The 12,892-nt window shown below is 47.0% G+C and overlaps 1 protein-coding gene across 1 annotated transcript; it reads left to right on the top strand.

Moving 5' to 3' along the window:
• The first annotated feature begins 1,018 nt into the window (after positions 1-1,018).
• On the top strand, positions 1,019-6,199 carry ACTC1 (actin alpha cardiac muscle 1). The gene is made up of 7 exons (XM_068535286.1): positions 1,019-1,049; positions 1,570-1,720; positions 2,915-3,239; positions 3,920-4,081; positions 4,212-4,403; positions 5,177-5,358; positions 5,884-6,199. The coding sequence occupies exons 2-7, from the start codon at positions 1,592-1,594 to the stop codon at positions 6,025-6,027; spliced, it is 1,134 nt and encodes a 377-aa protein (XP_068391387.1). The 5' UTR covers positions 1,019-1,049; positions 1,570-1,591; the 3' UTR covers positions 6,028-6,199.
• Positions 6,200-12,892: the final 6,693 nt, after the last annotated feature.

Raw genomic sequence — 12,892 nt, 5'->3', positions numbered from 1 at the left:
AAGAATATTTCTCTTTCAGTCTTGTCTTTGTCTGGAATAAACGCCTTTGCCCCCAGTTTATGGATGTTCATCTCTCCACCAGCAAGTGGACAAGCAACCTTTGGCATTTGTTCCTTCATTCCCTTTGGCAGCAGGGGAGTCTTTCCTGGCCTAAAGGCAGGAGTCTGAGTTTGAGCAAAACCCTGGAAGCATAGAGGAGAGCTCCCTGATGTCCCAGCTGGGGTAAACCTGCCCTCTCCTCCAGCAAGACTGGGCAGGCTCTCACAGCAGCTGTTTCCAGCCTCTTCCCTAACCAGCCCCTGAGCCATGCACGAATTGGGGACCAAGGTAGCCTTGGTTAATCTCAGCTTTCTGCACAGCCCCAGCTCTATGGGTTGTCATGCAGGTTGGTGGGGACTAAGCCAGGAGGGTGCCCTGTCCCAGGCACCCCTTTTCTGGCCACCCAAATGTACTGCCGTGGTGCCCTTTGGGCCCATGAGGACTGCCAGGGCTCTGCTCCCCCAGCTCTCAGTCCGGGAAGATGAGAAGCTGCCGTCACTCCCCCGCTGCCCTGGCCCAGCTGTCAGGACCCCTCCGCAGAGGGCGGGGTGCCAAGCCTTCCCACTTGTGTGTGGCTTACTGTCTCTTAGGCTGGCGGGGCTGCGGAGGAACCAGCCCACAGCATACCCAGGGAGGACCTCCACCCAAGAAGGGGGAGGGGGTGGGCTGGCGTCACTCAGTCTTCCCCTGCCCCCTACCCTTCACCGCCTGCCCCTCCCTAGCTCCCTATTTGGCCATCCCCCCTGGTTGCCCCCTCCCCTTCCTTACATGGTCTGGGGGGCCCCCTGGCTGATCCTCTCCCCTGCCCTTGGCTCCATGAATGGCCTCGGCGCTCCTCAGTGGTGCAAAGGCGACCAAATAAGGCAAGGTGGCCGACCGGGCCCCCAACCCCTGCCCCCGGCAGCTCCAACTGACCCCGTCCATCAGCGCGCTATAAAGCCGCGCGCCCCGCGCGGGGCACCAGCGCCTGCCACCGCCCGAGCAGCCGAGCCGAGCCCGCCCCGCGGACGGTGAGTCAGCGCCGCCCGCCCCGCGCCCATCCTCCCGCCCCGCGCCTGGAGCCGGTGCCCCGCGCTCCCGCCGCTCCATCACTTTTTTTCCCCTTAAGACCAAACTTTTCATTTGGTTCTAACTTCTTTTGTCCTGGGTCTCGGTCTTCACTGGAGACGGGCGCGTGGAGGGGTAGCCTTGGGCCCCAGTGGGGCTTTTGGGGTCCCCGCTGCCGTGTGCTTTTCCCTCCAGCTGGGGCTCGAGCATGGATCGGGCTGTGGATGGGGCCGAAGTGGCTTCCCGGTTCGTGAGAAGGCGAAAATGTAAAGGGCCGGGGAGGACCTGCTAAGGGGTGACCGTCCCTCTTGCACTGGGGCAGGGGAGGAGCGTCCTGGCCTGGGAGCCTGGGTGGTTCCTCTCCCCGGCTCGGCAGGTTCTTCCCGCCCTCCTTTTTCTGCCCTGTCCCTTCCTCCGGGGACGCAGACGAGGCCAGCTCCGCAGGCACTGAACTTAGGCCGCCTTGCTCTCCTCCATCCGTAGACCCCACTGAAGCTGCGCCAAGATGTGCGACGAGGAGGAGACCACCGCCCTGGTGTGCGACAACGGCTCCGGGCTGGTGAAGGCCGGCTTCGCGGGCGACGATGCGCCCCGCGCGGTCTTCCCTTCCATCGTGGGCCGCCCGCGCCACCAGGTAAACTTCCCGCCCCGCACAGCCTGCCCTCACCTGGAGCAGTCCCCAGCCCCACTCCACACCCCTTCCTGCCACCTCTTCAGCTCAGCAATCGAGGAAATGTCTCACCTGCCCCTCCTGTTCCATGAACTCAGTAGGTCAAATAGGAAACGCTGGATTAGCTTCCAATCTGAGCCCAGACAAGCAATACTCACACCCTCCAGCATACCAGGAAACGTGCAGCCCCCCGCCCCCCCCCCCCCCCCCACCCCGGTCCACTTCAGGGACACAGCTCTGCCAGGGGTCCAACTTCCTCCTGTGAAGAGGCAGCGGCTTCTCTCCTCCACTCCTGACCTGCATTTTTAGTCCTCAGTATCTTTAGCTCTTATACACTTCACTTTACTCCTTGGCCTCCCTTTTCAGTCCTGTTCAAAACTCATAATAATATAACATATCCCAATCAGCCAGGAGCCAAGCCACATTGCTCCCTCTTGTTCACAGCCAGTTTATAGGGCTCCCAAAATGTAATCCATCTGTTTCCTGGCTGTTGCATTTTTAGAAGCCAAGCATGACAGAGGCAGTAAAGTGCCATGGTGATAGTGACATACCACCTTGTTTATTAAAAGAAATGCCACGCTCTCTGGCTTTGCCACAGTGCCTGCCCAGACAGGCTGCCAGGGAGGAGAGTGGCATTCCTCAGTGTTGGTGGACCATTGGTACTCCACGAGAGCTCTAGGAAGGCTGGATTTCCCGGACAGGAAGTTAATAGCATATCAATCCATCTTTTTATGTTTACTTGATGAATGTCAAAATCTTCTCTTGGGAGAAATACAATGTGTCATGAATTCAGTCATTCCACAATGTAGTCATTTATATTCCAGTTGACATAGGTGATGAGCTTAATAATTTAATGAAGGCATTATGGTATTTTCAAAATGAGGTGAGGCTCTGCTCCTTCGGTGAAATAGCTCCATTTCTCCCCATCCCTAGTTATATTCTAAACAATAGAATTATACCTCTTGGGGGTGGGGTGGGGAGAAGGTACAAGGTTAACTTTAAGTGATATTTCCGAATTGGGATAAATTCCTATTGTTTATTATTTCTCGTATTCATAAGATGTCACTTGGCTTGGGCAGTTAGATGGAAATTAATAAGGCATTGATTATATTCCTGACACGGTGGAAGCTTGGTTTTCTCATTACTTTCTTCTTGTAGGGAGTCATGGTGGGTATGGGTCAGAAGGACTCCTACGTAGGTGATGAGGCCCAGAGCAAGCGAGGCATCCTGACTCTCAAGTACCCCATTGAGCACGGCATCATCACCAACTGGGATGACATGGAGAAGATCTGGCACCACACCTTCTACAATGAGCTCCGGGTGGCCCCTGAGGAACACCCCACTCTGCTCACTGAGGCCCCACTGAACCCCAAGGCCAACCGTGAGAAGATGACCCAGATCATGTTTGAGACCTTCAATGTCCCCGCCATGTATGTGGCCATCCAGGCGGTGCTGTCCCTGTACGCTTCTGGCCGTACCACAGGTGTGTTGGGATGGTGAGATAGTCCCTGATTAATTACATTCCCAAGTCTTGGACCTTGCTGGGAATCAGTTTCCCCAGTGAGAAAGGAATGATCCCTTTCCTCACGCTCCCTGGGAAGGTGTCTCTGCTAAGGGAGAGGGGTAACAATAATACCCTGAGGTTGGTTTCAGAGCACACTTATTTCTAAGAACTGAAAGAATACGGAGTTAGACCCACCCATTGCCTAAAGTATGTGATGTCACATATTGAGGCTTTGCACAAACTATCAACCTGGAATGCAGCAGTCATTGGTGTGTGTTCACACCATCACAGCCCCTGGGCAAACATCCCTACAGGGTCTGAGTCAAAAAAGAGAGGAACATGTGTAAGTTAGATGAGAGGAAAGAAAAACACGCCTGGTTGCTTGCATAAGGTGCTAATAGCTGGTAAGAGGGATGGTCATTTGAAAGTGTCCTGGGAAGATTTTTCTACTACAATATTTAAAAGGATGAACTGTCGCTGGTTTCAGATTTGGCATCCATTATGCTCATTTTTATTCTTCATGTGTAAGGGATCTAATCTTATCTGGATCCTTGCCCAGCACTGGTATCTCTTAGCCAAGATTGGAAGTAGGCTTTGACATGGCTAAAGCAGTGGTGTCCTCAGGGATTTACCTTGTTCTTGTCTATTTCCTCTGACAGGCATTGTTCTGGACTCTGGGGATGGCGTAACCCACAACGTCCCCATCTATGAGGGCTATGCTTTGCCCCATGCCATCATGCGTCTGGATCTAGCCGGTCGGGATCTCACTGACTACCTCATGAAGATCCTCACTGAGCGCGGCTACTCCTTTGTCACCACCGGTGAGTGTGTGTGTATCTCATCTGCCACAGTATGTGTCTGGTTTTTTTCCCTCCCCCAGCGAACCCACCTACCTCCTCAAGGTTGACTTCATCTTTCAGAGCTTAACTGTGACACCCTTTATTTCTGCAGCTGAACGTGAAATTGTTCGCGATATTAAAGAGAAGCTGTGCTACGTCGCTCTGGATTTTGAGAATGAGATGGCTACGGCTGCTTCTTCCTCCTCCCTGGAGAAGAGCTATGAACTGCCTGACGGCCAAGTCATCACTATTGGCAATGAACGCTTCCGCTGCCCTGAGACGCTCTTCCAGCCCTCCTTCATTGGTGAGTTGTAGGGTCTGGTGCAGAAACACCGCTTGGTGGCTCCCAGGGTAAAAGCTATTATAATCAACAACGATTAAGGGGCCCTTGTGTTAAAAGAAGTCATAGCTTGGAGTCCCACACAGTTCAGCCTCAGGTCCCGATGGCTTCTTACAGCGATGGCCATCACTGCTCTGTAGCAATGACATGATAAAGGATGACACACTGGCTTCATCTCAAAATAAGCAATGAGACAAGAGTAGTAACTGAATAATCCATATCTGCAAGGAAGAGAAGATGACTCAAGAGTGCTGACTTATTCTGATAGGTTCCATCACCAAGGAGCTAGACGTTACTTTCATCACTCATTATTAAGCGTAACAACATTCCAACTCATAGTAATAACTGGACTTTTGTATGTCACCAAACATCTTGGTAGGACGGAAGCTTGTCAGGATCTTATTTTAGTCCATAAATAAGAATTGCATTAATTTACCATAAATGTGTGTCTCATCCTTTTCTAATACATCTCCATCCTCTGATGGGTACAGCAGGTGTTCCCTCCAAACAGGTGCTAAACACAGTTGTTTGTTTCTTGGCAGTCTGTTGTGGATTTACTGTCTGCACTTTTAAGACACCTGTTCCACAAAACCCTGCAATGTATCTTATAGCGGAACATATGTTTCAGAGACAAATGGTGACAGTTTACCAACGTAGAGGAGTACTATTCTCTCCCCTCTACCCTGGCCCCCTGGCCTGAGTGCACTGTGATTTTTCTTTTTCACACTTGTGCCTAGGTATGGAATCTGCTGGCATCCATGAAACAACTTACAACAGCATCATGAAATGTGATATTGATATTCGCAAGGACCTGTATGCCAACAATGTCTTATCTGGAGGTACCACCATGTACCCTGGTATTGCTGATCGCATGCAAAAGGAAATCACTGCCCTGGCTCCCAGCACCATGAAGATCAAGGTAAAGAACCTCTGTGAGTGGGGGAAGCAAGGCAGGTCTCCGTGTTCCAAGCAGAATTCCTAACTCCTTTCCCCTCACTGCTTAGCTTCCCATTTCCCATAAACTTTTAGCTTTTCTAACACTTTTTCTGATTTTTCTAGCACTTTTCCCAAGATAGGAGACTTGAAAACACTTTCAAGCAGTGGATAAAAATAAATCTTTGAAGGAAAAAAAAATACCTAAATCTTTGAACACATTTTAAAAGACCCCAGCTTTCGGGCTAGCCTCCACCATGCATGTAGCTTATTGCCACATTATATTCTGTTTCAGAGAAGTGGGGAAGTTCTATTTTATAGCGACTTTAATAATGGAAATGATGAAATAGAGGAAATGCATTAAACTTGACTCAGCCATATTCATTTGTGGGAATGAAGTATCACATTACAGTGAATTGATCAGCAATATATTTTCTGTGAATCTCCTCAACATGTGCTCTGTTGCTTGGAACTTCAGAGTTCACTGGTGGTTTTTGTTTTCATTCTGCAGATTATTGCTCCCCCTGAGCGTAAGTACTCTGTCTGGATTGGGGGCTCCATCCTGGCCTCCCTATCCACTTTCCAGCAGATGTGGATTAGCAAGCAAGAGTATGATGAGGCAGGACCATCCATTGTCCACCGCAAATGCTTCTAAGGTGCCTTCTCTCTTAGTCTACCTTATGTTCAGGATGACAGTATGATGCTTCTTGGAGTCTTCTGAACCACCCTCCCTCATCTCTCATCAATCATTGTACAGTTTGTTTACACACGTGCAATTTATTTGTGCTTCTAATATTTATTGCTTTATAAATAAACCAGACCAGGACTTGCAACCTACAAAAGCAAACCTCTCTTATTTCTTTTTGGGGTTTGGGGTTCGGGGTAGGAGCAGGATGGGGCCAATGTTTGTGTACTCAGTCTGTGGGCTCGTATATTGGCGGCCTTGACACCAGGAGCATTGTAATATCACAGCACCACAAAGTTCATCAGATGAATTAGTGTGACTTTTAGCTGGGAGGTACAATATTAAATTTTGATTTTACCCTTTGGGACAGAAGCATGAAGATATTTTGTATCTGAAAAGCAGATTAGGTTTAGCTCCACATAAGCGAGAAACAGAATTGGAGAACACAATTCTCCAAGATTAGTTTCTATGATGACACTGAAAATTGTTGTTTTAGCACATGTTCCAGTTGTTTTTGTGACTTTGCAGAAACCACATAGATATTGGTAATGAGAAAGTCAAAGATTATTTTAAACAGATTAGTTTAAATTCTCAATTCTCGGTCTCTTCAGTTATCTTCTTGAGGGCCATGCATGTTAACGGTGAAACACGGAGGCCAGCTGACAGATAAGCCCAGCCATGTCCCATTCCAAATATTCCCTAAATAAATCAAGACCACTGGGCATGTTCAAAACAAATGTGAGGAAACAGGCACCAGATACCTTTGCCTAATCAGTGACTAGCTTCTGGGACAGACGTCTTCAGTCTCTTCAGTTCTTTGAAATCCTGGGATCTTGGGTCGAATGGAGTGAAGGCTATAAAATCCTGAGGAGTTAAGGGGAGCAAAAGCCATAATATTCCCTTTACTCCGTGCTGGGCTCTTTGCAAAGTATGCTGGGTATAGTGCTGCATCTGAAAGAATCTATTGTGCTCTGTCCTTGAGGGGTTCACATACACACTACTCATAAACCCCCAGTGTGTGTGGTCTGGGAGGCTTCAAGGAGATGGACATGTGAGACTGGGTCTTGAAGAATGCTTAAGAATTGGAGAGGTAAGAAGAGCAGGGAGGAAATTTCAGCAGAAGGCAACGGGGCAGAAGCCATCATACAAAGCACAGGGCAGGCTGGTGGGAGCCTTCTCTTCATTAAGGGATAAAGAATAAATTAATTTAGTGACATTTATGTTAGCTACGATAAACTTTATTGGAGATTTTCATTTTTTCGTGCAACTATTTCTTGTAGCACAGATAGATTGATTTAAAAGCTAGGTATCAGGACTTCCCTGGTGGTGCAGTGGTTAAGAATCCCCCTGCCAATGCAGGGGACACGGGTTCGAGACCTGGTCCGGGAAGATCCCACATGATGCGGAGCAACTAAGCCCGTGCACCACAACTACTGAGCCAGCACTCTACAGCCCATGAGCCACAACTACTGAGCCCACGTGCCACAACTACTGAAGCCTGCGTGCCTAAAGCCCACACTCCACAACAAGAGAAGCCACCGCAATGAGAAGCCCACGCACCACAACGAAGAGTAGCCCCAGCTCACTGCAACTAGAGGAAGCCCGCGTGCACTAACGAAGACCCAACGCAGCCAAAAAATATATATATATTAATTAATTAATTAAAAAAATAATAAGAATAATTTTAAAAATCTAAGTATCAGCCAGAGACAGATTTGGAGCATATACGGGGAGATATGATTTAGCCAGTGTCTGTGTCTCTTTTTTCCTCACTTCTCAAATTGAGTATGTTAAGTATTATGAATTTTATCCTCTAAATACATTATTAATACTAGAGGTTTAGACAGCTGGCTGGGGTATCACCTGTGGTTCTTTCTATGTGTCAATGTGAATGGAATGGGTATTGCTGTCTCTACTTAAAAGGAGAGGCTTTCGGAATCAGCTTCTGATATCTGTATCAGAAGTGGTAAGCACACAGGTTCTCGCTGAATTCTGAGGTTTTCTCATCTCTGCTTGATGACAAGGGTGTAAGATATTAGAACAACTGACTCTTGTAATAATTGTGCTTAAGAAAGGTATTAAGGCAATAGGGTTTTCTTAAGGCCACCTTCACATTGTATAAAGTAATTGAGATGTCTCCAGTGAATAGATCTTTAGTTAAGATGCAATGTAACGAACCTATATAGATCATGATATTTTTCTCAATTTATAATGAAAAGAGTACTTGTATTAATTTCTCACACCCCCAAACACTATTTCTTTATCTTCCTTAACAGTGCTCACTTCTTAGCAATGGTTATTATGTAGATGTGTTTAAATAATTAAGAGAGTAGAGTTAGAGAGAAAAGGAAAATAACTGAAGAAAATGTACTATTTAGAGGGGTAGGATTGGTTTACTATACCCAGGGCCTAAAACAATGTCACTGGGCTTTCTCTCCACTTCTTCTACAAAATCTGTTATGGACTGAATTAGGTCCTCCCCAAATTCGTAAGTTGAAACCCTAACCCCCTAATGTGACTGTATTTGGAGATAGGGCCTTTAAGGAGTCATTAAGGTTAAATGAGGTCATAAAGGTGGGGCCCTAATCCAACAGGACTGGTGTTCTTATAAGAAGAAGAGATACCTGGACTGTGTCCATACAGAGGAAAGGACAGGTGAGGCAGGTGAGGCAGGTGAGGACACAGCAAGAAGGTGACTGTCTGCAAGCCAGGTAGAGAGGCCTCACCAGAACCAATCCTGCTAGCACCTTGATCTTGAATTTCTAGCCTCCAAAACAGTGAGGAAACACATTTCTATTGTTTAAGCCACCCAGTCTGTGCTATTAAGTTATGGCAGCCCAAGCAGACTAATACAAGATTTTTCCATGTATTGGATATGATGGCCCAAGCTTCATGGTCTGAATTTCTCAGCCTCTGGAACAAAAGTGTATCTTTCCATATAGTTCTGACAAAAATTCCAGGGAGCCTCAGTCTGGCCAGGCTTGAGGACTGAGTCATACCATTCCCACCATACCATTCCCACCATAGAAACCGATCAATATTATTGACTGGGGGAGGGGTAATTCTCCAAAGGAAGGGAACAAAACAGCATAAACTCTATTCCCAATGATCTAAAGCAGGAGAAAAATCACAGCAGTTTGTAGGGGAGGGACTGATTGTTGGAGAGCTCCAACTTCCAGTTCAGGAGTTTTATTTGATTTAACAGGCCTTGAGAAAGACTTGAAAAGAGCAATGACTTCACCCAAACAAAACTAGGGGCAAGACTAAGAAGCTTTGGATGGTGATATATGTGACTGATCAGACACTCTCCAGACTCCACTGTGGCCCGGGGATCCAGAAACCCAACAATCTCTATATGACCAGATTAGCCAGGTGTTGAAATAAGAAGTCAGATTCATTTTATTAACTAAATGATAAACTAAATACTATAAATATTTCCTAGGAACTAATAGGTAGTGAAGAAATTTCGAGTCTTTTAGGCCTAAAATAGCAAAAGTTATAGCAAAAGTCTATATTCAACTTGAGGTCTTCCAGGCTCATAATAAAAGGAGTCTCTCCTTCAGGCAGAACTTGGCTGTTGCTATGGCAACCAAGCTCACACTAGGAAGATAGGGGGAAAAGCTCTTGGGGAGAATGCAAAAGTATACCTCTGGTTACTGGTGAGTCTGATGCTAGAAGATGTTCCTTGCAGTTCCCTCATCAGCTCTGCATGCAATAGATGCAAGCAAGACTGACTGGGAGGATAAAGAACTTCCATGTAAGCGTAGCTGAGTCCTCGTGATTCTGGGCCCTCTCTCCTGCCTGGGAAAGCCAGCCGAGTCAGGTGAGATGTAAGCAGGGGTGGTCTGCATGTCCCTCAGCAGCTTTGCTGATTGTTCTGCATTGTTTTACTGCAGCTTCCATGGGCATCAGGGTTGGGGAGGGGAGGCAGAGAGAAACCAGACCCAAGGGAAGATTGCAGTAAAGCTGAACTAAAATGTGGCATTAACAGTGGATGAGAAGTGGACTCTGGAGTCAAGGGTAACAAGAAATTCAGTCAACAGGTTTAGTGTTGAACACAGAAAGATGATTTGAAGAACTCTGGAAATACTACTGGATGGTGACATCTTATAGGGTAGGATATGATGGAGCAGGCCACATGTGGGAAATTTAAAAGCAAACCTGCCTTAGGCCAAATATTGAAATTTTCCCAAGGCATCTTTAACTCTACGATCTACCCTTTGGACTTCTTTTCCAGTGCCTTCCACCCAATGGTGGCTACCCGCGACAGTCTTCCTACTCCTCATATCTTTTTTTTTTTTTTTTTTTTTTTTTTTACTTGCCTGTCCTTTACGTGCATTCCTCAAGAGCAGACTATGCTAATTAAGATATTAGTTACCTAATCTATGTTCCTGGGGAAAAGTTAGAACTTATTTTCCCACTAGAGAACATACTCATAATTTAACAATCATTTTCCTGTATATGTATAGTTTTTTATACTAACCTAAAGGACTGATGTTGCATGGGCTTTCAGTCAAAAAGATCCTAGAGTGCAAATCCTAACTCTGCCGAGTGGACTTTAAGTAAATTAATTACTTAGCCTCTCTGAACCTCAGAACAGAGGGGTTAACTAAAATTGTGGTCCGAGAGTTGTGAGAATGTGATGATATCATGCATTTAAGACACTAAGCACAGGGCACAGCACAAGGGCATTCGTGCTCCAGATAAACAACAAGAAAGTTTACTGTCCTTCCCTCCCCCTTTCTTCCTTTCTAGCATGGACTTTGGAGGCTGGGTTGGGTGGGTAGAGGGGGAGGTGAGCTGTAAATATCTCTTCACAATGCAGTGGTGTTTCTATAGATCCTGAGTTTTTCTTGAGCCAAAGAATCAGAATAGGAAAAATGAAGGACTAGAAAGCACAGAAGAGAGAAAACAGTTAAAGCAGATTCGTATAAGGAAATGAAGGAAGGCAAAGAGGAAACCAAGTCTCTTCCCTGGAGACTTGGAAGACAAATTAAAGAGAGATGTGGCGTGGGCAGGAGGAGCAGAGGCTCTGTGTGTGTGTCTGTGTGTGTGTGTGTGTGTGTGTGTATACGTGCAGGTGTGTGTGAGAGATCCACACAGAACACAGGTGAAAGCAATCAACAGAGAGCCAGGCTGTTGGCTGTGTGAAGAGGATTTCCTTTCTGTTCTTCTGTGCTGTTCAACTCCCACCGCCCTCCTCACCCCTTCTTCTCATCCCCGTTCAAGAGCCTGGTTTTCCACTCTTTACTTTGCATCTATCGAATCAGCACAGATGGACAAACAGATGCACAACTGTTTCACGAAAAGTTGACATGAGAGAATTTGGTCCCACAAGCCCCGTCTTCCAGGTAACTCCTTTTCTGCCAGCTAAACCCATGCAGGAGTGAGCACTTAGGGAGAAACTTTGTCCCCATCCCACCCCCACTCAGCTTCCTGGCTCCGCGCCTTGTTGCAGCCTCACCAAGTTCCTCTTGTCTTCTTTAGGGCCTTGGGTTCTATGTTCTTTGGTCCCAGCTTCTGGTCAGTGCCCTTCTAACCTCAAGGAACAGAACCTCCCTTAAACCAGCTCAGGTTAGGAAGGGAGTTTATTAAAAATCTATAGAGGAGCTCCTAGAACCTGAGGACATAAAATAGGGCAGGACATCATAGGGAATGGGAACTTAGAACTAGAAAGTCATCAGGAGCTGAGGGCATTCTCTATCCCTTCAGTGGCCTTTCTCCATGAACCTGACCTATGTTTCACACAACTCCTCCCAAAGGAATGACCCTCAACAGACAGGTGTGTTTCATGCATGACCCTCAAGACTAATGGGATGAGGAGGATAGATCTGACATGAGGACTTGGACATCTAAGGGCCAGCAACCAATCAGACATTTTTTCCCCTCTCTAGTTTGAAGAGGCACAGACAGGGCTGTTAGTTGTTTGTGGTTTTCGGAACTGACACAGAGCAGGTGGTGGCCAAGACGGGTTGAGAAAACTAAAACCTGCAGAGAGGAGTGAGAAAACGGGGCTGTTGCAGCTCAGGGAGCAAACACGACTGCTTAAACACACCTCTTGTGTTTAGGGATTGTGGGTAGGGAGGTGTGTATCCATAAGGCAGTTTCTTTATTGCGGTGGAGTTTGGGTGGAATAACACCCCACATAGGAAGGAATAAAAGAGTGCAGTGAAAGGAGATTCTGGTGGAGAGGAGAATTCTGCTTAGATAAGCCTGTCAGGAATAAACCTCTTTGAAAAGGTAACATTAAATCTGAGACCTGACGAATGAAAAAAGCAGGCAGCGAAAATAGCACCTGCAAAGACCCGGATGTAGGAGAGTCTGTCATGTTCAAAGACGTGAGAGGACCCAAGTGGATGAACAGTGATGGGGGCCTGGGGGGGGGAAGTAGAGTACGTGATTCTGGAGGGGGGTCAGAACAGCCATTATACAGGGCCTTTAGACAGTGATGAAAGTTTAGATTCTAAGTATAATAGAGTGATGCTAAAGGGTTTAAAGCATGGAAATATAAAACATATATTTAAAAAACTCATTCTAGGTACCATGTGGAAACTGGATTGGAGAAGCAAGAGTGGAGGCAAGTAAACCACCGGGAGGCTCTTCCACTGATGTAGGTGGGAGACCCTGGGGCTCGGACCCGGGGGAAGCCGTGAAGATGGAGTGCAGTGTGGACATGGTCCAGATGGGTCTCATAAGCAGCAAAGACAGGGTGTGCTGGTGGTCTGCAGAGGGCCAGGCAAGAAGAGGGCAGGACCACAGAGGCTGCCCAGGCTGCCGGCTTGAGTGGACCATGTGTTTTCAAGGAAATGAAAATTTCAAGGTAATCCAAATGCAT

This window comes from Eschrichtius robustus, chromosome 1, assembly GCF_028021215.1.
Source record: "Eschrichtius robustus isolate mEscRob2 chromosome 1, mEscRob2.pri, whole genome shotgun sequence".
Lineage (NCBI taxonomy): Eukaryota > Metazoa > Chordata > Mammalia > Artiodactyla > Eschrichtiidae > Eschrichtius > Eschrichtius robustus.
The sequence above is the reverse complement of the archived record's forward strand: the minus strand, read 5'-3'. Positions and strand labels throughout refer to the sequence as shown.